At 38.1% G+C, this 25,534-nt stretch overlaps 1 protein-coding gene across 1 annotated transcript in view; it reads right to left on the bottom strand.

The window, feature by feature from the left end:
- Positions 1–25,534, bottom strand: part of ERBIN (erbb2 interacting protein) — a 118,758-nt gene that overhangs the window by 49,454 nt on the left and 43,770 nt on the right. The window contains 4 exon segments of the mRNA XM_042449456.1: positions 1,659–1,715; positions 3,928–4,017; positions 4,190–4,268; positions 19,319–19,436. Coding sequence (XP_042305390.1) covers positions 1,659–1,715; positions 3,928–4,017; positions 4,190–4,268; positions 19,319–19,436 — 344 coding nt within the window.

Consider the following 25,534-nt stretch of genomic DNA (forward strand, 5'->3'; position numbering starts at 1 on the left):
TCCCCTTCCTTCCCTAGAGTTTCTCCCTTGTAATATGTCCCATCATGTTCCAGAATATTACACTACCCTCCACAGCATATTTTCATGGGCATAGCGGAAATCAGAAAAACCTTCCCACACCTCCATTTGGACCAGCAGGTGAATCACAGAACCCCAAGATACGAACTGTCATATTTGGGTATAGAAAACAGATATCAATGGTATTTATTCTCCATTTAATTAACCACATTATCATTTTACACTACAGTATTAACTGTGTGCAAAGCTAATTAAGCACTATATCCCCATGTTTAAACTTAACACAAATGTCAACAAGTATTAAACATATGATTAAATGTTCATTTTCTTTAATAGCTGTGTGTTTGATCTACAAAGCATATTTATTTTATGTGTGTACCTACTCACATTTTCCATCCATTTTATTTATAAAGTGGACCATAATGATTTCTTTTAGCATTTACTCCTGTGTTAAATCTGTACTTTTTATTTTTAAAAGACTTGTAAGTATGAGGATATGAGTTCATCAAAGCAATATTCTGTAGCCAGGTTTCAACTAGGAACATGAGCTGAAAGGCTCATGTTTCATCTGCAGTTTCATTTGCCTAATAGCAGTTGAGTTTTTCCATAGCTCATTCTGAAGACTTCTTCCGTATACATTATATATTCTTTGACAAAAATCTTCCTATATCATCACCTATAGATGGCCCAATTGCTTGCCAGGGACCACCCAAATTTCTCCACATCGTTGTCAACCCACAACAAAGTGAGGGCCACCAAATGATAAAAAAAAAGGCAAGTGAAGAGACTATTTTTCATCAAGCCCGTTCCACACATACCCTTTCCTCCCTAACCAGTGCTTGTCATGGCTTCTAGAAGAAAGGACTGAAGAAGATTGCAAGCTTGCCATCATGGTCAGACATCTCCTACACTGCCCACTGGCAATTGCCAGCTAAAAGAGTTGTTGACAAGGGACCTAGGGAATTGTCAGTTTCCTGAGATTGTTTGGTTAAGTACAACAATCCACCATGTCCTCCTTAACAGGAAGCCGGTGACACACAGTGAGACTCAAAAACTGAGCAGCATCACTCCTACAGAAAACAGAGACATCTGTTGGAACACAATCTGCATCAATATTAGAAACTGGCCGTTTCACTTCAAGAAGAATTTGCTCAAAAATAGCTGCATTTCTTTCAGCGTGTATATAATGTGACATCCAGTTGTATGTGACCATTTTATACATAGCAGGATTTTTAACAAGCAAAACCTAACTGATTCATGACTGCATCATGCATTCCATTCTCATACACATGAATCCTCAGGCAACTTAGCACAGCAGCTGCCTCAGCAGTAGTATAAAAATTATTCAATGTGCACTTCGAGCACTACTGTATAGCTGTAACACAGTTTATTTATACTATCCCTCCCTATAGAAAACTGCAACAATGATATAATTATTATTCAACCAGTATACAAATCACTGAAAAAGCTTTTAAAAATGCTTGCAACACAAACAATGAGCCTTTTTTTCTTAAGAGCAATAGTTTCTATTAAAAACAAATCTTTTCAAAGTTGATTGTGGCATTCTCATCTATCATAATCTCAATACTTCAAACAAATTATTCACATCAAAATAAACTCCAATATCAATATATACTTACTTTGGCAACATTTTTAACTGGTTTTCTCTAAGCTCCAAAATCTGGAGTTTAGTTAATCTGAAAAATAAACATAAAAAGACTGTGATTAAAATGTTAAAGTGGGCATATTTGAAACAAAATAAACTTGCTTATACTACAATAATCCAAACATTAAAAGGACTTAATTTGCAAATATAGACTGTGTAAAAAGTCAGAAAATCCATTGTGTGTTTTAAGTGTTCAAGGGGGATTTTCAAATAAAGTTCTTCAAGATAAGATTGTATTTTGTAGTGTTCAGATTTGTTACTACAGTATATCAGGAATTCAAGGGTTGTTTCTGACAATGCCCTTCTGCCAGCAGAATAGGCATGCTAGAAGACTGGATTCCTTCTCCCTCCTGCAATCCTCCCCACTAGGTGTGTCCTAAATCTTTCCCAGAAAATTCAAGAACCCTCTGGAGGCTACATGGATATATAAAGACCACAACAGGGAAGAAGTGAAAGAAAATACTCATTGTGTGAGCAGAAGACTGCTTTGATAATGATGCATTTACCTTCAAATTTTTAAGATCTTATGTGGGCAGAGTAAGAAATCATGAGCCATGCAACTATGATTCATGATTTTAACAATCTCTAGAGTCCTCTTTCAAACCATTCCTAAGGAGAAGATTCTTCAATGATCTCATGCAACTTTCTATGCTCCTTATTTATACAGTTAACCAATCTCTCCCAATAAACAAATCTACAACCACAGCTTCTTATCCATCGGTAAAACTTTCTAACACTCTTCCTCTCCTCTCTATGATTTAATTCTATATCACTAATCTTAATGTTTTAAGCTAGCTTATGCTGAATGTGTTTCTTCTCTTCTCTTCTCTCTCTCTTTTTTTTGTTTGCTGCTGTCAGTCTTCAAAAATTTGTTTCTCCTTTTGTAGATATGATGAATAAATCCAACTCAGTAACTAGGAAAAAACAGTACCAAAGCGTTCGGTATTTTGTTTATAATTACCATAAATCAAATCAATATATGGTCCTTTTTACATTTACTAAAGCAATTTTGTTTTTACTTTGCCATATAGACTGCTTTATTGTATAGAAGTGTTTTGCTGATTAAGAAACAGGACAAGCATTTCCTTGGTCCAGCCAACAACAGAGGGTATTGTGTAAGAATCGCATGAAACCATCTCATGAAAACTGGTTTGATATGTTGTAACTGAAAACATTTTCACTCCTCTTAGACTTTATCATTGGATGAAGCCCAGTTAAGTTCCCAGAAGCAGTAATAATGGTTAGGAGGAAAGAAATGGCACTTACCCCGCACTACCAGTTTATCATGTGTAAATTGCATAGCAAGCAGAGGTAAGGCTGAGAGTGTGGTAATGACAAGGAATCTTTTCATTTTCCTCCCTCTCTTTCTTTCTTTGAAATCTCTTGTCTGGTGTCTCTTTTCCAAGAGCATTGAATAGTTGGCCATGCACAAATGTTATATCACAATCACAAGAGTTTTTAAATTAGGAAATGAGCAACCTATGGCCCTACAAATGTTTGCCTGCATCAACCCTTGCCTTTGGCTATGCTGGCTAAGGTTTTGTTTTAAATAAATCCATGTCACGAGTCTTCCTCATGAGTCAATTTGTAAATATAATTTATAGAGCCCAAAAATATGCCTATCTGGCATTTTTCATGATTTTTATTAAAATCAATTCCATCTTTCAATGGGACTTAAAATCACATTCTCCCATCCATTCTGAAAGGTGGTCCCTCAGCGTTTTTGTGGTAGTTTAAATATTTGGCAGTGATATATTCAACTCCTTTAGTCAATGTCTCAACTCAGTTCTCAAGTCTCTACCTTTATGTCTCAAGTCAAGTCTCAGGTCTTTAAATATACATTCAATTCAAGTTTCAAGTAGAGTCTCAAGTCTGAGAGCCAACATTAACAGAAAAAAGGAGGTGAGATGCATTTCTTGGAGGGGAAATGCAAATGTGTTAGGCAATGATGTCAGCAAGTAGATCACTAGAATTTTACATGTTGTGAGTCGAGTTGAGTCAGGGTGTCATTTATTGATGAGTCAAGCCAAAACGAGTAATTAAAACTACTCGAGACCGACTTGTCCAAGTCAAGTCTACATCACTGTTATTTTGCAGAGTTGACTTAGCTTTCCATCCTCTCTCATAAAACACAGGATGTCTGCTGCTGAGTACACTAGGTTCTGCACAGTTAAAAAAAGAAGGGAGGGAGGGAGGGAGGAAGGGAACGAACTGTGGATTTTCAAAATAATTTACAAACTTACCTGCCAAAATTGGCGGGTAGGAACTCAAGAAAAGCATCATTCAGGTACAGCTGTGTTAAGTTTAATAACTGGGAAAATCCATCTGGAAGCCTAGAACATTTGAACACATACAAAAATTAGCAAATATAAGATTTAATGCTTCATTTGTAAACAAATCTGGTGTGTATATTTTATTTTACTATATTTATTTAAATAAATGTAGAGAACATAGTGTTCAACACATGGACAAGAGGTTCTGATTCACGACAACAAAAGAACTTACTTTGAAATAGGATTTACGCTGGCTTCAACAATTGCCAAAACTTTACAATTTTTGATATTTTCTGGAAACTCCTGTATGCCTGTAAAAGCAGAGCACACAATATTTATTAAGGGGAAAAAACCTAGAGCAATATAATATGACTGCAACTTTATTTTATTTCATGCATATATTATGATATTTCCTTGCACAGAGTACTGTACATGCCTTCTGTTTCAAACTCAAGTTAATTTTCAATGCTTCTGCTTCATCTATGAATCAATACATTCAAACTGCTTTGTGAAAGTGCTTGCAAGGATCTCCCGTCTTTCAGTGAACTGGCTAAACTCTTGCTACTAGAGAATCCCAAATCAAGCACTTCAGCGGCTTTATTGTGCTGTGTTCTTTGGAAATGTAGAAAAGCTGGAGGATATGGTAGGTGCAGATCTTAGTTTACAAAGAATCTTTGTTTTTATTAAGCTTCTAATCCTTGCAACTGTGAATTATATCAGAACATGCATAATAATGCCATTTGAAATATTAGAAGCCAGAATTCTTTCTACATAAAATTTCTTGTGGTCAGAAGAAAAAGCTTTAATGTTCTTTAGGGTGTGTTACCCTTCCCCTATGATTGCTAGATGCACAATTATGGGAGGGAAGGGGGAAATGCAAAAATACTTCTGAAATAAGAGAAATCAGCATAAATTCCTTCAAGTTCCAGCTGCCACAGAATTCTGAATGAACTTGGCTGACACATAAATATGACGTCTGGTTAGTTTGTAACTGCAGAGTAGTCCTATGATACTTAGCATCCTGTTTTATTATATGAAATGCTAAACTAAGATCAGAGAGGTAAAGATTAATTTCAGTGAAATACAGTATGGCTCATGCTTTGAAAGAACAGTTCCATTAATATATGAAAAAAATAACTAACTGCAAGAGAGAATGCAAGAAGAGCCTAATGAGCATACAGTACAGAAAAAGTGTCAGTCACCATGTCAGTATTACGCTCCTTATACACTGTTGAAGCCAGAGATAACACAGAAACAAATCTTTCCCATAACATTCACATCTAAAATCTTCCAAATGTATGTTTTATTTGACATAAATGTATTTCCTTGCCCTTTATAATAATAAGAGAATGAGGTTCAATAGTACAAATGTGAATATCATCATGTTCAGTGCAATGTTGAATTAGCATCTTTATAGAACACATAAAGGATGTTCATGAGAGTAATTCAAAATTTGACATTTTATAGTATCTAATTAGCATAAAGCTTTGAAAAACAACATTTGTCCATTCAAACATATTGCCTACTTTAAACCCATACTTTTGACTCATAGTCACAGCATCTCCTTATCTAAATATTTGACACAGCATATTATTTCTGATGTAACCATACTTCTTCAGATTTGTGAAGTGGCCTGAAAGGAAATGATACCATTCCTATTTCTAACACAGGTCAAATGTGTGTAATATTGTAGCATTTAATCACTGTTTGTTCTGTAGAGTTTGCGGGTCCACAAGTGAGTAGGAGAAAAGAAATTAGGAAACTTATCCTTTCCCACAGTGCTAAATACTTTCAAGGGATATTTAAATGACCCAATATAATCTCTGACATGGGAGATCTATAAATGGCTCTCTGAAGTGTTTTTGCCTAGAAGCAGCTATACTGTAGCATTAGAGCTACCCTGCTGTTACTCTGGAAATATCTCTCTCTCTCTCTCTCTCTCTCTCTCTCTCACACACACACACACACACACTACATATGGCCCATGAAAGGGGTTCATTCTCTGAAGATGCCAGCCACAGATGCTGGCAAAACATCAGGAAGAAACTCTTCTGGAACATGGCCACATAGCCTGAAAAACCCACAAAAAATAATGTTTTGCAACCCTAATGCCATCCTATTCTAGAAATGCATAAAGGAGTTCAAATATGGCAATGCTTCCCCTCTTTTATTGCTACCTTTCCAAATAAAGCAAAACACACACACACCAGAGAAAGTGAAAAAGAGAGAAATCATCAGAGGGCAGGAGAACAAGCAATATAAAAGATATTAGTCACTTTCATGAAAGCACAAATGATGAGGCATACTCAAAAGTTTAAATATCCCATCAATTTGGCTAGTTACTATTCCCACTGTAAAGAATTGGCAAGTACAAACTAATACAGTGAATCCTTGGTATCCACTGGGGTTTGGTTCCAGAACCTCCTGTGGATACCAAAATCCATGGATGCTCCTATTTCATTACATATAACGGGGTAGTAAAATGGTGTCCCTTATATTAAATTGCAAAATCAAGGTTTGCTTTTCGGATTTTATATATATATTCAAGCCAACTATACCTAAAAGAAGGTAAGCCAGTCTCTCCTAATATCCATGGAACCTATACTGGAGAGTGCCAAATCAACAAATTAATTCTAGCCAAGCAGCTTCAAAACTCTATTAAGTTTGACAACTTTCATTTTACAAAATAAAATGCTCTCTAACCTACTGATTTCAATATATTACATACAATAAAACAGAAAGAAAGAAAGAAAGAAAGAAAGATAGATAGAAAGAAAGAAAGCCCCCTAGCCCCATCATTAGATAAAAGTCTAAGGAGTTGCCAAGAGCAGGTCAGAGGGAGTCAAAGAATGTAAAACTGAAGGTACAATACTGCTTGAAACATTTTAAATTGCTTTTTTCCTGCTTCAGAACATTCAGGGGAGAGGATGCAAAATTTACAGTGCAATCATACTTTATGAGATCTAACCAAAAATGTCACAGATGTGAACATATGAGTTCTCCAGAACTCATCACACGGCTGTTGTGGAAGCAGAAGTAGGGCATGTTCTAGTCCTCAAAAAATGTTAGATCAATTTTAACATGAATAGCAGGAGTCTTTTGGACATAAAAGCATTAGCCTAGCCAGGTGCTGAGCATGTTTCAAGAAACACCCAAGGCTACAGGAATAAAGCAGCACACAAAAGGGGAAAAGTTCTAATGATAAATAAATGATAAAGTTCTGAGGTTGCTTCAGATTCCAATGCAAACATCAAGTGAGACAGAGAATCAGGGTAAATATATAGAGAGTAGTGATGATATAGGCAAAGCAGAATTTTAAATAATTTATTAAGCATACAGTAATTCAAAACCCCTGTTAGGTCAAGTTTCATTTCAGGTCCAGTCTAAAAATGTATTTTACCATGATACTTTACCAAGAACCTTCAAGCCAAACCTCAAGTCATTCTATTTCAGGGCCATTTTACATATTAAATTTAAAATATGTGTGCAAATTCATCAACTGATGTCAAAAACGTACTGTACACTACAATGCAGTTACATCTAGGCAATTGTGTCACTAGTACCATTAGACAGACCACATGCATGCATGCATGTGCACATGCACATATATAATACATACAGATACACATACACTAGACATACACACATGCATATAGGTATGAGTGAAACTGGAAGGGGAGAAGATAGAACAGATGTGAGACATCTGATCCATGAAATGTACATAACATGACTGCAATATGTCTCCTTTCTTTTCCTTAGTACAGCCATCTAAGTGAATATCCAAAGATGTGATAGGAAAACACAGCAACAAGGTTGGTGATATCTCACTCACAATGCAATATACAGAGGTGAGGTGGGATTTAGAATTGTGCTTTTCTAGAAAGCTCAAGCAGTTGCCTATGGATTTACAACATTTTAAAATCATAGAATCATAGAGTTGGAAAAGATCACAAGGGCCATCCAGTCCAACTCCCTGCCATGAAAGAACAAAATGATTAAGACTACTATGAGTAACTCCTAACAAATTTCCTAGGAATTCTGAGGATCCAACAACACACAGTAGGACATATGCTACACACATTACATGCCAGATTCCTCATTAAAAATTTTAAGTCTCAAGTCAAAAAGAACAGGAAAATAGCACATCAAATGAGGCCAGCTCACAGCTCAGAGCCTAAGCTATAAAGACATTGCCAAATAGCTGGAGTCTTTAGACGTCTAACTGAATACGTTGCATGCTTTCAAACATTTTCAACTTACAGCAACCCTAAAGTGCACCTATCACAAAGTTTCCTGGCAATATTTGTTCAGAAGGGAGCTGCCATTGCTCTCCTTTGTGGCAAGAGAGTGTAACTTACCCAAGGTTACTGGGTAGGTTTCCATGACTGAGTGGAGATTTTAACCCTGGTCCCCTGGTCCTCCAGCACTAAAACCACCACAGAAAACACTACCTCACATCTAATTGAAATACTTTATCAAAGCACAAAAAGGGAGTACCTGAGAAGGCAGATACATCTTTTTGTAAGTTCACAACATCTTTTAGAAACCTGCATATTTGTAAAACTTTAAATTTGGTTATTCATAAGCAGACAGTTTGATTCATTTATGGAATAATATCAACATACAAAAAAACCCCAAAAAGCACACCTTGATCTTGCTGTATTATATGAGTAAAATATGTATTTTATTATGCCATTATATACAATAGGACTTGAGCATCCACAAATTTTGGTATCCATGAAGGGTCCTGGAACCAGACCTTAGAGAATACCAAGGGCCCACTGTACATTATTATTATTTTGTTATATCCTGCCTTTCTCCCAATATAGGGACTCAAAGCAGTGAACAACAAGTATAAAACAATGCAATTTAAAAACAGTACAATGATATTAAAATATATAAATATGGAATTTAAAAAACAATTAAACCATTTTAAGAGTTAAAAGTTATAAATTAAAATATAACATGTTAAAAATAGAAATCATTAAAATTTATATAGCACAACATTAAAAACCCAGTCCTTATCAGCTTAAAAGGCCTGACTGCACAAAAACATCTTCACTGGCGTCGGAAGGATAATAGGGATGGCACCATCCTGGCCTCTCTAGGAAGCGAATTCCAAAGCTTGGGAGCAGCCACTGAGATGTCCCTCTCTCTTGTTCCCACAAAATGCGCCTGAGAGGGTGGTGGGACAGAGAGCAGGTCCTCTCCCGATGGATCTCAATACTCTGGTGAGCTCGTACAGGGAGATATGGTTCTTCAAATAGCGTGGACCCAAGCCATATAGAGCTTTACATGTCAAAGTATCCAGGCCTCAATACCTAGTACTGGATGATTACCGTCTCTTTGAAATTTAAGGTTGTGCACTGGGGTGTGAAACACAGTAGCTCTTTTTTCTCCTTCTTTCATTCTCTCATTCCAAGCATGAGTTTTGGAGAGATACAGTAAGGGAGCAACTGTGTTTCTATCATGAACTACCTTTCCTGAAATGCCTGGAGGGTATACATAACAGCTTGCAAGTGTTTCCTAACCTAGTTTGCCCAGCTCTCTTATAAATGGCAGGGGATAACAGGAAAGAATTACCTTGCAGTACAGAGATGCAAACAGTTATCAGAAAAGGCTCTCTCCCAAAAAGATAAATAGTGCGAATATGGCTAGATCCCAACAAAGTCATTGTATTTTCTGAGAAAGCACCTAAAGGGAATAGGCTGTAGGAGTCTGCTTGCTAACTCAAATTTTATCCAGGTTTAATGTCAGTAGAAATAAAGGAGGCAACATCTTAGGAAAAGATGCCTTAAGCATGAAGGAAAGCAACACTTTGCAGCCACTGGATATTTTGATGAGACTGCCAGTTGTTCATTTGTTTTTAACTACGGAACAAGTTACATAAATAAACTACTACAAGCTTAATTAGGCAAAAAGAAGATGTTTAAAGGGATACAATTCAAGCCACAACGGATCCTTTCTTTTTGCAAAATAGAAAAAGGGGAAAGAACTCCAAATTCCCAATATTGAAAATATTTACTTATGAGACTGAATTTCCAAGACCACAGGTAATGATTACGTGCTCTAACCCAACAAGCCCTTCTTACAGTCTTAGTCTGTTCATCCCAGGACACTCAAAACATCACTATCTACATTTGGTGGAACCATGTACTGTATTAAACCAAGGGCTGGCCCTACAAAAATGTGATTCTGTCCTTATAACTCTTGATGTACTAGATCACTGGCTCTTAGGAATGATTTGACAACATATCACTTTAATCACTGTTGTAAGCCACCTTGGCTTCCATACTGTGAGAAAGGTGGGATATGAAAATCTATCAATAAATGATGGTTTCATCTAGGAACAAAGCATGATTTGTTTCCTAACCAGCACCAGAATCCCTAGTTTGTTTGGATCTGTGCATACTTGGACTATCAGATACCTGGTAAATTATGATTTGCCAGGATTAGAAAGCGAAGAATGAACCACCTCAGGCAAGATAAACTGGGAAAGGGGAGTTGAATAAAAAATACAACCAGCTTTTAACATTGTTTTACTTTAAATCTGATCTTTATTTTATATATACAGATATATATATATATATATATATATATATATGAATGCTGAACTTCATATTTAAAATAATGTGCATTCTTGGGACTATCCAAAACTTGTAAACTATGATTTACCAGGATTGGAAGGTGAAGAATCAACCACCCCAGGCAAGATAAACTGAGAAAGGGGAGTTGAATAAAAAAAAATACACCCAGCTTTTTAAATTGTTTTACCTTTAAATCTGAACTTCTTATTTAAAAAATAACCATTACAATTATATCTTACAACAAACATACTAAACTTATATTTATAGACACATAAAAATGAATGTGTCCTATCCATATACACTAAATTATCACCCAAGCAATTTCATTTTTCATTTCATGAAAATAGCTGTCCTCGGTCTAAAAGTTCTTGCTTCTCAAAAGTTCTAGGATTTCTGTTTTCTTAGCAAGGCCAAAGCTGGCAGACCAATCCAAGCTGATGTGAGGTACTCAAAGCAATCTCCAGTGACAGAGATTCTAGAAATATTCTCTCAAGGCATTTGCAAGCCCACCCTACCCACTTCCCAGATCTGAAAACTATCAATTCACAGACTCTCTTATCAAGATTCAGCCTCAGTTTCCTGGTCTTATCCAGACCCTTACAACATCCAGGCACTGATCCAGATCCTGTACAGCCTCAGCTGACATTGGTGACAATAAGTAGAACAGTATGGGACTGAACCCCGGTACTGCTAATATAGGCCCATACAGACAGGCCAAAATAAAGCTGCTTTGGATCACTTTGGAGGTACCGTATGCTATTTAAATGACACAAGCATTTTAACAGGCCAGAAGCTGTGCCAAAGTTGTGGTCCAGTCCTTAGGACTGGAGTGTGGCTTTGGCATGGCTTCTGGCCTCTTAGGATGCATGCATCATTTAAATGGCATACCTCCAAAGTGATCCGAAACAGATTTATTTTGGCCTGTCTGTATGGGCCCATAGTCACCCAGCAACTTCATATAAATATTAAACAATTAAGGAGACAAGAGAGAACCCAGAGACACCCTACAGACATAAGACAGAACAGGAGTCCCACAGTGTTATTCTCTACAACTGGCCCTGCAAATAGAGCTTCTTACTCCCATCTGGCAGTATTGGTCCAATAGAATACCATGATCAGTGGTTCCAAAAGCTGCCAAGAAATCTAGGAAAATCAACAAGTTGGCACTCTGTTCCATTTACACTCTACCTACCAAACACAGGCATTTCACAGGTATCGTATAAATTAACTGCTGCGGCCTGCCTTGTCTTCATCAATCCTTGCTACAATAAACAGACATTCATTTATTTCTGTGAAGATTAATTTATAAAAAGTGAAGCAGAAACAAACCACACAGGAAAGGAAATGGCAAAAATTTCCAATATGAATCTTCCTGTATTCCCATACCTGATTACCAAAAAAGAAAAAAAACCTGCATGAGTATATTTTTAAGACATTTTTTTCTGTAAACAAAAAAGGAAAATATAAATATACAGTGAGACGACAATGCTAAATCTAGTTGTAAGAATTACACAGTGCAAATAATATACAATTTATTTCAAACTAACATTGTAAGGGTCAGATTTACACCACTGTGCAAGAAATATATCAACAAGTATCAATGAGAAAGTTGATTTAATCCATGTTTTAAAACAACCTTTTTCTTTGGTAAATTAAGCCACAGATCCAAGCCACCTTGTTTTAAATAATCCTATCCCTGCTATAAATATCACCATAATACAAGTATACGCACGAACCACAGAGGCAAAAGAAGAAGAAATCCAAAGATGCTATGAAGGAAGAAATTAACAACACATCAACAGAAGACATCAAGCTGATAATAGGAAATTTGAATGCCCAAGTAGGAAGAAGTGAAGGATCAAATATAGTAGGAAAATTCAGACTAGGCAAAAGAAATAGGCAGGCAAACATCTGATAAGATTTTTGTGAGGACAATAACCTATTCATTTCAAACACCTTCTTCATACAACCAGAAAGAAGGCTACACATATGGACATCACCAGATGGCCAACACAAAAATCAAACAGATTACATAATCAGAACCAAAAGATGGAGAAGCTCCAGCCTGGTGACCAAAACTAGACCAGGTGCTGACTGCGGCACAGACCATGAACTACTGATATCAAAACTAAAACTGAAGGAAAACTGAAGGAAAAAAATCAAAATCATTCATCATACCAAAATATGATCTGAACAACATCTCAAAATAATTCACAGACAATATAAGAAACAAATTTGCACTATTAAGCATAACTGACTGAGAATCAGAGGAACTATGGGCAGAAGCCAGGGATGCAATAAAAAATGGAGACAGACGGACACTTACAGTAGTCAAAAAGAAAGTGAAGAAACAATGGACGACAGATAAAATGCTTCAAGCAGGAAAAGGGAGACAGTAACAAAATCAGAACCATGAATGCAATAGTACAAAGACTAGTCAGAAAAGACAAAAGACAATTACTTTACTACAATGACCAATGTAAGGAAATAGAAGACAATAACAAAAAAGGAAGAACAAGCAACCTTTTTTACAAGATCCAGGAAATTAAAGGGACATTCAAACCAAGGACTGGGATGCTCTATGATAACGCAAATAACATAATTCAAGACCAGGAAGGAATTTAAAAAAAAACATTGGAAGCAATACACAGAAAAGCTGTACAAAAGATGAAAAAATGAAGGACGCACGGAACAAAGAGCCACATGAACCACAAATTCTGAAAAGCGAGGTAGAAGCTGCAATAAGAGAAATGGCAAAAAACAAAACACCAGGAAGAGGTGTTTATACAATCAAACTACTACAATTCACACTGACAGGCTCAACTCCAATCTTGATTAACAAATGCCAACAGATATAGGAAACAAAACTGTGACCAACGGATTGAAAACGATCAGTTTACGTCCCCATCCACAAGAAAGGAGATACAAAAGACTGCAGCAACTATAGGGCCATAGTGCTAATCTCCCACGCAAGCAAAATCATGCTCAACATTCTGCAACATAGACTCCAACCGTACAAGGAGAGAGAAATCCCAGAGGTCCAAGTGGGTTTCAGAAGAGGAAGAGGCACAAGGGACCACACTGCGAACATACAATGGCTTATGGAGTACACCAAGGAATTCCAAAAGAAAATCAGCATGTGCTTTATAGACTATAGAAAAGCCTTTGGCTGCATAGTTCATGAAAGGCTATGGAACACATTTGAAGACATGGGACTGCCAACATATCTAATAAACTTGATGAGAAATCTGTACTCAGGACAAGAGGCAATGGTTAGAACAGAACATGGGGAAACAGAATGGAACCCAATTGGCAAAGGTGTCAAACAGTGATGCATCCTTTCAACCTATCTTTTCAACTTGTATACAGAACAAATTATACAAAGAGCAGGCTTGGACACAGAAGAAGAAATAGTGAAAAGAGGAGGAACATCAACAATCTAAAATATGCAAATGACATTATACTATTAGCAGAAAACATTGGAGACCTAGAGTGACTACTGAAAAGGTCAAGGAAGAAGTGAAAAGGCATGCTTACTGTTGAACATAAAGAAAACATAAATAATGACCACGGAGGATCTCCACAAGTTCAATCTAGACAACGAGGAACCAGAAATAGTAAAAGGGTTCCTATACCTGGGATCAAACATAGATCAGAACAGGGACTGTAGTTAAGAAATCAGAAGACGACTAAGAATGGAGAAGGCAGCTATACAAAATATATTCAACTAAGCACGAAAGTCAGAAACATATAAGCACCTGTATTCTCCATTACCATGTATGGTTGCAAGAGTTGGACAATTAAGAAGGTGGTCATAAAGAAAATAAATTCATTTGAGATGTGGTGGTGGAGAAGATATGGACAGCAAAAAGTACAAATAGGTGGGTCCTTGAGCAGATCAAGCCTGAAATTTCTCTGGCGGCAAAGATGACTAAACTGAGGCTGTTGTACTGTGGTCACATCATGAGAACACACGACTCATTTGAAAAGACAATAATGTTGGGAAATGTGGAAGGAATTAGGAAGAGAGGAAGATCACATGTTAGATGGATGGACTCAATTAAGGAGGTCACTGCAGAAACTGGGAAGAGTAGTGGAGGACAGGGGGTCTTGGAAACATCTCACCCACAGGGTCGCCATGCGTTGAGATCGACTCAGGGGTGATTAACAACATCCCTGCTGAGGTAAGATGAAGGAGAACACATAAAAACAAGCCACCTTCCAGACCTGAACAAGTGCTTCCTTTGTTGATGTTGTTCTGTGTATGTATGTACCTTCAAGTCACCTGTTCACTTAGGGCGACCCATGATTTCATAAGGTTTTCTTAGACAAGGAATACTCAAAGCTGGTTTTGCTAGTTACTTCCACTGAAATATAGCCCCCAGCATCAGGTATCAGTTGGCAATCTCCCATCCAAGTACTAACCAGGCCAACGCTGCTGAGTTTCCAAGACAGGATCTGTGCTTTTAGAGTATATAGGCGTCCTACATTGCTATACAAGTAGCAAATTGTTTCCAACACCTGCGATGCTGTCCCAGGTTAACAAGGATGTCCAATGTTTCTTTGTTTCAGATACACCAATACCACCAATGGTGCTCACTAAACAATGCATATATATATATACATATATATATGCTAGCACAGAAATATCACAATTTTATATTTCATTCACTTTTACTGTTATAAAATTCTTATGGCAAAAGCTCTGAAGGAGCTGAGTTCCCTGCCAATTTTCCCATGCCGACAGGCATCTTTGAAGAAGGGAAGTAGATTCCCTGCCAGATTGCCCTGGGCCATTATGCAGCTTGCATGGCTAGCAGAAAACAATCTGATGCTAAACTGAATGCTCTCAATGTACATTTTTCCTTTCCCCCTAAACTACAGCTTAATAATAGATAAATATGCCCAAAGAAGCAGGATACTGCTTTTCTGCATTTGAAATAGAAAAAAATAATTAGCATGCTTAGTTCCAAATCATATTTGCCTATATGTGCAGAAGGTTCTGAGTAATAAACTGATAACCAATTAAAGAGATGCTAAACTGTTTTGGTAAAAAAAATAAAAATAAAACCACTCTGAACAGAATTAAATTTTTACACTTGGGATGCATTACATGAATAGGACAAATTAAAAATATGCACTGATGATCCTCTATTAGTCTAAACAGAAAGTGCAATAAACCAACAAGACAAAGAAAATTATGCTAACTTTCAAAGCCCACTGATTTCTTCAACAGGCAAAGATGTTAAAAACCATGCAGAAGAAAAGAGTCATTGCTCAACTCACAGGTCTCCTTCTTTGGGATATTACAGAGAGGGCAGTTCAGGCCCACCTCCATTCCTCCAAACAGAGGCAGAAAAATAACAGGCGCAAAGACACAGTAAAAGAAGGCAACAGCATTTCAGTTCACCACTTGATATCTGGTCTGTTCCTGTTATTTGAAATCAACAACCTTCTGTAGACAGAGTTCAATGTTTTTTTCACCTTCTGGTTGGTCTATTAAATGACCACTATGCACATTTTGCATTTTGTTTTATGTCAACACAGCTACTGCTACAGCTGTATTTTATTAACTGGACAGACATACAATTAATGTAATGTAACGTATAATATCCTAAAGGTACCAGATCCTATCCGATCTTGGAAGCTCATCTGGGTCAGCCCTGATTAGTACTGTACTTGGATGGATACCGGATGCTGCAGGCTATATTTCAGAGAAAGAAATTAAACCACCTCCTGAGTATTCCTTGCCTTAGAAAACTTAGAATTCATAGAGTTGTTATAAATCAAAAGGCACCTTCAAGGCACATACACAATCTTAATAATCAATAAGGGATTCAAAGAAGAAGGCAGATAGTCATATAAGATTCAAAGCAATAGGTCTGATCAAGCTGAAGAACAGAGTAGAGTCCTTGGTGTGCAACTCCTGCTAATTTCTCTCACTACTGAAAATGGAAATGGCACCTGTACATCATAGCTAGGTTTATATTTAAGGACCAACCTTACACATGCTTTAAACCTTTTCCTAGGTGGTAGAACCTTGAAATGTCTATACTTCCCATATTTTATCTGGGTCCTGCATACTATACAGGTCAATTTATTGACAGTGTCCTTATCTGCACTACTGAATTAATTCAACTTGACACTCCTTTAACTGTCATGGCTCTATCCTATGGAATCCTGGGATTTGTAGTTCGTTGTGGCACCAGAACTCTCTAACAGAGAAGGCTAAATATTACATAAAACTTCAAATCCCAGAATTTCATAGCACTGAGCAATGGCAGTTGAAGCCATCTCAAACTGCATTATTTCTACAGTGCAGATGAGGCCCATGTCATATTGTGACCTTTTTGATATGCCTTAATTATTCTACACATATTCCAAGTGGAGAGGTCAAAACACTTCTCAACATGCCTCACAGCTATGAAATGCCATCTGCTTCAGACTTTCAGAACCCCTAAGAAGCCACTGCAAATCTCAAAACGTGTTGGCTTTGGGGGAAAACATTTAAAGGTCTGTCAGCACCCCAAAAACCCCCAAAAATCTTAGTGCAGTTTAGGTAATGAAGAAGTAACAGAAATAAATGTTTTACTATCTAGATTCTAGAATATCATTTTAATACTCATCAGTATTTCAGATACATAGCCAGAGGGATGATGGGAAAGCGTTAGATAAAAGTAGTATCCACAGAACAAAAAGCAGGTCAACCCTTGATCATGTTTATTTTGCACTGCGCTGACAGGAAGCAAAAAAGTAATATTTAATGTAACTGCAGCATGTCAAAATTGTGCTTCTGCTTATTCTGCTGCTATTTATGGTGACATTTTGAAATAGAGTTAAACATCACAGAAAACAAAATCACCATACAACAATGCAACAAGATCACTAAAAAGGGAAGGAAACAATAGCCAATTATCTAAATGTGAATCCTTATGGAGGCCACAATTTTAAAATCCTCACAGGTACCCCATCACATAAAATAGAGCCCAACAAGGAATAAATGGAAGAGAACTAGAACAGAGTAGTTGCAATTGTGAAAAGCACTCCATGCTGTAATGTGTGTGTGTGTGTGTGTGTGTGTGTGTATGCACACCCTCACAGGTGTGGTTTTTCTTTTTAAATGAAACTTGCTGATTTGAACCTGCTTAATCAATGGAATTTTTACAATGCACAGGTATGTGGTTCATTCCCAACCTAACCAAAGGTTATTTGTTGGCTTGGGAGGCCACACATTGGTTCTAGACACTATATACCTCTGGCTGATTATAGGTTTCCATCATATTTTTCCTATACAAAAGAATGGTGGATTCTTTGCCCTTTCCCTACCTCCATTTTTGGAAATCCTTTTATTAACAGTTACTGTTCACTGATGCTGCAGTTCAATTTCTATCTTTCAGACCTGTCACCTTATGAAAGGTCCAAGACACCACTTCTTCCTTTTACCAAAAGGGCCAATGTTACTGTCTTTTTCTACCAAAACCTCAGATAGAACTATGTTTGGTGGACACTTCTCTAATTTATTGCTTTAGTGGCCATTGCCTCTCAGACCTTAACTCTGACTTTAAACTTTTTTTTTTTTACTCTTTAAGATATCAGAAACTAGATCACATCTCTTGTGTTTATCTGGAGTGGATTCACAAAAGGACCATCAACTGGCTTTGTGTGTGTGTGATCTAAGGTCTGAATTTCACTGCTTGCCAGCATAACAAACCTTAATAGTTCACTGATCTAAGCAGATATGACAAAGCAAGAAAACAGTAGTTACTATGAGGGGGGATCAATCGTTACATTTAAATAATTTTTTTTAAAAAATCCTATTTCCACATTTCCTTATTAGATATACTGTATATACTCATGTATAAGTCTAGAAATTTTAATCAAAAAACTGACCCCAAAAACTTGAGTCGACTTATCCACAGGTCAATGTGAGTACTGTACTTTAACTCTTATTAAAAATAGGGCTATTCCCTGGTGAAAGGTAAGAATGAAATTTGTCCTGGAAGCACTGACCCTCCTCTCTTCTCTCATCTATTCTGTCTTTAATATGAGCCCAAACAGTTATGCCTGCTGGAATTTTGTACCTTCTTTGGCACTGTCTTCCTTGCTTCATCCTTTAGATCCTCTGTGACATGCCCCTAAGTTTTACCCTCAACTTATCCATGGGTCATATCAAAATCCATAATTTTGGCCCCCAAACCCACCCTCAACATATACATGAGATCGACTTATAGTTGAGTATATACGGTGCTCTGTTATAATGAAAGCTCACACAATTAAAAGGAACATTTTAAAGCAAGTTTAACAATGAACTTGAATGCACCACAGTAAGATTCTAGAGAACTATTTTAGAGGTAACAGTGGGTCTGTCTACATGACCTTTATATGACAAATTCCTGCCAGGCTAGCTGCATGTTTTTACACTACACACCCCAAAACCCCGAATCAGGTCCAGGCTGTTTACACAACACCCAGACCTAATTTGGGTTTTTACCCCTTGTCCAGGATTTTAAAAACATACTTTTTGTTCTGGGTTTTCCTTATGTTCCCAAAAATTGGCCCCTGGGGAACACATCCAGAATGGCGGTGTTCTCCTCTGCAGTAAGATGTGTTCTATGCTGCCTCCCGTTCCCATCCCGCTCCCTTTCGTAACTTGACAGGCCTGTTCCAGGCCTGTGTGATAAACTTTATTATTTTCAGAGGACAAAAATCTGAACATGCATTGATATACCCATGCTCTTTTGGTGCTTGTGACAGCAACAAGAGAAACAACTTACCATTCTTGCTGACATCCAGTTCCCTGAGGTTAATGAGATTTGCTATGGATGCAGGCAATGTTGTCAGATCATTGTCCGGCAAACTCAACTTGTGCAGAGACTGACAATTAAAAAGTTGCTATTGAGACAAAAACAATATATATCCATTATGAGCAAATTAATAAAGGTCTATGTTTATTGTCTGTGCTGAATGATTTTGAGGTCATTTGTCACAATCAAAAAGTCAAAGCACATACCATAAATAAGTGTCCACTTATTATATCCACCTACATCAATCAATATGTAGAGAGATCTTGTAGCACCTTTGAGATTGAAGATGCCAGCCGCAGATGCAGGTGAAACACCAGGAATAAACTCTTCCAAAACACAGCCACACAGCCCAAAAAAACCATAAAGAACTAAAAAATATTGTAAAATTCCTTTTTAAACATAGCTATTATAAAAGGAACAATTACATAGTCCTGTTTTTAAGTTTGTACAGAACTAAATTTTAAAAAGTTATGCAGAGAATATAATTTAAAAATACTACGCCTTTAGGATCTTTTGAGGTTTAGATAAATGTTTTCAGTATGCATATTTTAAAGGGTGAAGAACCTCCAGCCCTCCAGGTCCTGATGAACTACCATTCCCATCACACCTCACCACCAGCCAAGCTGAAGAAAGTTTTAGCCAGGCTTATGAGAGTTTGTTTGTAACATCACCATAAGTGGAGGAGCTACAACCAAGCCCTCATGAGTCTGGCTAAAACCTCCTTCAGTTTGGCTGGTGGTAAGGCATGATGGGAATGGTAGTTCATTAGAACGTGGAGGGCTGGAGGTTCTCCATCCCTGGTTCAAACATGGTACCTGTATCTTTGAAAGTTATCACAACAAATGTGGAGCTGAAGGCTTTCATGGCCAGTATCCATAGTTTTTTGTGAGTTTTTCGGGCTATGTGGCCATGTTCCAGAAGAGTTTCTTCCTGACGTTTCACCATCATATGTGGCTGGCATCTTCAGAGAATGCCTGCCTGGAAAAGAGTTGGATACACACACACACATATATACTGTGTCACCCTGGGAAAGAAGGAGTGATTTGTATATATATTGTTTTGTTGCTAATGACAGGCCTCAAGGTGGGAGGATATGCAAAGGAGGATTAATGTCTGCTTGATTAGTGCTCATTGTCTGCTGGGAAGCCCCTGACCCTGGGAAAGTCCTTATTTGCTTTTTCAGGACTGGAAACCAAATCTTGTTTACTTTCAGGGTTTCCTCTTTCCTGTTGAAATTGTCCAGGTGTTCGTGGATTTCAATGGCTTCCCTGTGCATCCTGACATGGTAGTTGTTGGCATGGTCCAGAATTTTCAAACAGTATTTTATGCCCAGGATGGTTTGTGGCATGTTCTGCTACTGCTGATTTTTCTGGCTGGCCCAGTCTGCAGTGTCTCTTGTGTTCCTTGATTCTTGTTTGCACACTGCGTTTGGTGGTCCCTATGTAGACTTGTCCGCAGCTGCATGGTATGCGGTAAACTCCTGCAGCTGTGAGAGGGTCTCTCTGGTCTTTGGCTGAGCGAAGCATTTGCTGGATTTTCTTCGTCGGTTTGTAAACCATTTGGAGGTTGTGCTTTTCTTCACCGCTTTGCCTAATCTGTCTGTGACTCTTTTGATGTATGGTAAAAATACCTTCCCTTTGGATGGTTGTTTGTCTTCCCTCATCTGGGTTTTTCTGGGTCTGGCAGCCCTTCTGATGTCTGAACTGGAATAACCATTAGCCTGTAGAGCCCGGTCCAGATGCTTCAGTTCATCTTCCAAGAAGTGGGCGTTCACAGATCCGTTTTGCCTGGTCTACCAGTGTTTTTATCGTGCTTCTTTTTTGTCCTGGTTGATGGTTGGAGTTCTTGTGCAGGTATCTGTCCATATGTGTAGGTTTTCTGTATATTGTGTGGCCCAAATTTTGGTTCGGTTTGTGGATGATTAGGACATCCAAGAACAGCAGTGAATTTTCGTTTTCGTTTTCCATTGTGAATTGGACGTTAGGGTGGATGTTGTTCAGATGGTTCAGAAATACAGCCAGATCTGTAGTAGCAGAACATGTTATAAACTATTCTGGACATAAAATGTCACTTGAAAACACTGAAATTCTGGACCATGACAACAACTACCATGTCAGGATGCACAGGGAAGCCACTGAAATCCACAAACACCTGGACAATTTCAACAGGAAGGAGGAAACCCTGAAAGTAAACAAGATTTGGCTTCCAGTCTTGAACATGGCCATATAGCCCGAAAACCCCACAAAAAACTATCACAACAAAGTGTGCTATGATTGAAAGAGGAGAGGTACAGGCAAAGGTATGTTTAGAAGAACATGACTTAAATTCATGTGGGGAAGGAACAGGTTGCTTTTCTGTAACTGTGTTTCTTCGAGTGATCATCCATGCCTGACACAAATGGAGGTCTTCTATTGGAATATTTGAGAGATGAATAGCCTTGATGGGAACCCTGCTCTAATCAGTCTCAATCCCACCAATTCAGTATCAATCCCACCAATGCTACTCCTCTTCTCAGTTTATTGGTCCATCTTCAGCACAACACTGGACCTGAAAAATAGGATAGGATGGTGAAAGGGCACAGATAACACTTAAAGAAACTGTTACATGCAAGCAACCTGCTCTTCATCTTTGTGATCTCTGAGCTTCACACAAATGGGTGACTAACAAGCTTATCATAATTGGCATGCCAGGCCACAGAAAGAGACACAAAAGTACTGCCCAACCAAACTAAGCATCTGCCAGGGCTCTGGAGTCCAAAAGAGAATGATGAATAAATGTGGATGGTTCAGACCATGTGCCTCCCTTGCACAACTCAGGAATGGATACACATTATAAAAACACAGTAGGCTTTGCCATAGCCAAGACGGAATGACATTTTGAGATTTTGAACCATATGTTTCTTAGACCATGAGCAAGAAAATTGGATGGGAGGTACAACATTTAGAAAGCCATCATGTGGGCACAGGAATACCCACAGAGCTCTCATAACAACAGACGAGACAGCTCAACTGGCATAAAAAAATTAATCTTGCCCAGATAGAAAGCCAATGTCCTTTGCACATCTAATGAGTGAAAGATAACTTCCAAAAGAAATGCAGAATTCTGGTAGAAGACCAGAAGAACAATATTTAAAATTAAAATGAGATACTGTATACATATGGGAAGGGAAGTAATGTCAGGATGAAGGTTAATTCTGTCCTTATGGAAACAGAAGACCAATTCATCACAACGAAGAGCAGTCAATTCACTGGTGCTTCTAGCAGATTCAATGACTATAAGGAAGACCACTTACATGATTAATAAAGAAGGCTGACAGAAGCTTAGGGCTTTGCAGGTTTAACCATCAATTGTGGTAAGATGAGCAATAGGATCATGGCACTACCAGACATACCAATAAAGAATAAAGGTGAGCAAGACCCTACAGAAACTTTTTAACCATGACAGATAGGTAGGAGCTGCACCATGATAGAGGCAGCAGCAGGCATCACCTCTGCTAACCTGGAAGCAGCAAGTCGGAGAACCTCTTCCACTTGCAATCTTAAGACCTTTTAATGGAAGGCTTCCAAAAAGCGTGAAGAACCACATATAACTTTGTAGTTAGTGTGGCTTGATTTTCCAAGATGTCAAGTGCCTTGATATCTGGGTGACACATCTGATCTATGGAGTGGGACAGAACCTCTGGGAACAGTGGAAGGTGGAAGTACCAGTACAATTGTAGAGTATCCACCCTCTGAAAAATGGCTTCTGAAACTGAAAATAGTGCCAAAGTAATTTCTAGCCCCAAAGATTTGGTCATACCCACGACTAAGTCAGTGTAAGGGTGAAGACTTTCCACTGGTGAGATTGAATCAGTGCCCTTAAACACTAGATTTGGAGAGGATTTCAGAGGTCAAGGAGGTCCATGAGTCAGAGTCATCATCAGAATAAGCAATGCAATGTTTCTGTGCAGGAGAAGGCACTGATGCCAAAGCTGAAGAAACCAAGGCAGCTTGAGTCATCAAGACTGAAGGCTGTGTAACTGAGAATGCGAACAGAGGCTTAATATATGGAATCAGTGCAGTTCAAATAGATGAGACAGGATTGTTGGTGTAGGCCAACGGAGTGTTGAATGTGGAGGAGGCCTTAACACTGTTGCAGTTGACTGATGAGAACATGAAGTCAGAGGACTGTACTCCTCACAGATTTCAACTGCTGAGATAATAATTTAATTAATAATTTGTTTTATTTATATACCGCTATTCCAAAGATCATAGCGGTGAACAGCAAGTAAGCTAATTAGCAAGTAAGCTAATTTGCCCCCAACAGTCTGGGTACTCATTTTAGCGACCTCGGAAGGATGCAAGCCTGAGTCGAGCTTGGGCCCTTTTGCTGGTCTTGAACTCGCAACCTTGTGGTTTCGAGTGAATGGCTGCAGTACAGGCATTTAACCACTGCGCCACCAGTGGTTAAATGCTTGATGAAAGCTTGATTCCAAGCTTGATCCATCAAGCTTGATGAAAGCTTGATTCCAATACAAATACAGTGGTACCTCGGGATACGAAATACCCAGGTTACGAAATTTTCGGGATACGAAAAAATCCCATAGGAAAACATTGTTCCGGGTTACGAATGTTTTTTCGGGTTACGAAAAACCTTTTGGTGCTTTTTTCGGCTTTTTCGCACGGAATCGCGGCTTTTCCCCATTAGCGCCTATGGCAATTCGGCTTACGAAGGCTTTTCGGGTTACGAACGGTGCCACGGAACGAATTAATTTCGTAACCCGAGGCACCACTGTAATGGCAAAGCTATATGACAACAGTAGTCTCAGTAATGATCCTAAGCCTAAGAAGAAAAGATCGGTAAGACCTTGGAAGTTCATGTCAGTAAGGGTTATGGCACCAGTAATCATAGTATGATCCAAAGATGGTCATCCTCTTGATACTCTCATGGCAAATAGCATAAGTCTGGTCTCTATATGAACAGGAGCATTCTCTCCATGAAGGAGATTGGTCTCTACATGATGGAGACAAATCCTAAGATGACAGGCTAAAGGAAGGGCGATACTGCAAGAATTGAAGACTGGCGCACAGGTCTGATCCACACCAGACCCCAAGCTTATCCTCCGCTACTGAAAATGTATCATACCCTGAGCTTGTGAGGTGAATGTGTCCTTTACCCAAATGTGTCCTTCACCAAAGTAATATAAACAATTATCATGCCTGTCATATGCCTGGCACAAGAACAGAATTAAAAGAGACCTTAGAGATCATAAAAGAAAGGGGTGGGGAAAAAGTTGTATCCCTGAGATGAGGCTAAAGCATTTTTTAGAAAGGATATGTGAAGAAAAAGGATAAAGAAAAGTATGGTGAATAAAAAACTGAAGACAGAAAGAAGATGACAGTGGGGGGGGGGGAGGAGGTACTTGGTGAAAGAGGCATGAAAACATTACAAATGGGGTTGTTCTTACAAAGACAGAAACTGAAGAGAGGAGTAGCACTGGCAGGACTGCATGGAAGAGAGAATAGAGCAGGGCTCCACTCAAGGCTACTTTGCTCTGAACATGCTGGTGGTGGCAAGATGCCCATTTGTGTAAGGTACAGAGATCACAAAGAAAAAATATATAATTTTCTCGGCACAGAAAGATTATCATGTGAGCTAGCAGCTCCCATTCTCTGCTTTGTTTCTTCCAAACAAATCTGAAAAACAAACCATAGGTTCACTCTATGGATTATTTGGGGCACTTTATAATAGAAGTGCATGGTACTCATGTACAGTACACTTCTCTTATCCAAATGTGTCCATTATGTTATACTAGACCTTTAAACAACCATATAAAGTAGCTTACTCAAATTATCCCAAAACACGTTTAGGCTCCCTTATCTGAAATGGGACCAGAGGTGTTTTGGAACTTGGAATTTTTTGAATTTTGGAATACCTATATTTGTATATACATACATAATGAGCTATCTTGGCAATGTGTCCCAAGTTCAAAACAAAATTCATTCCATATACACCTTACCCTGTAAACATAACCTGAAGGTAATTTTTTACAATATTTTTAATACTTTTTTACATGAAACAAAGTGTACACTGAACCATCAGAAAGCAAAGGTGTCACTATCTTAACCTCCCTTTTGTTTTTTTGAATGTCTTGGAATTCTGGATGAGGGAGACTCAACCTTGCCTTTATACACAGAGATGCGTGGA

Source organism: Sceloporus undulatus, chromosome 2 (genome assembly GCF_019175285.1).
Source record: "Sceloporus undulatus isolate JIND9_A2432 ecotype Alabama chromosome 2, SceUnd_v1.1, whole genome shotgun sequence".
Lineage (NCBI taxonomy): Eukaryota > Metazoa > Chordata > Lepidosauria > Squamata > Phrynosomatidae > Sceloporus > Sceloporus undulatus.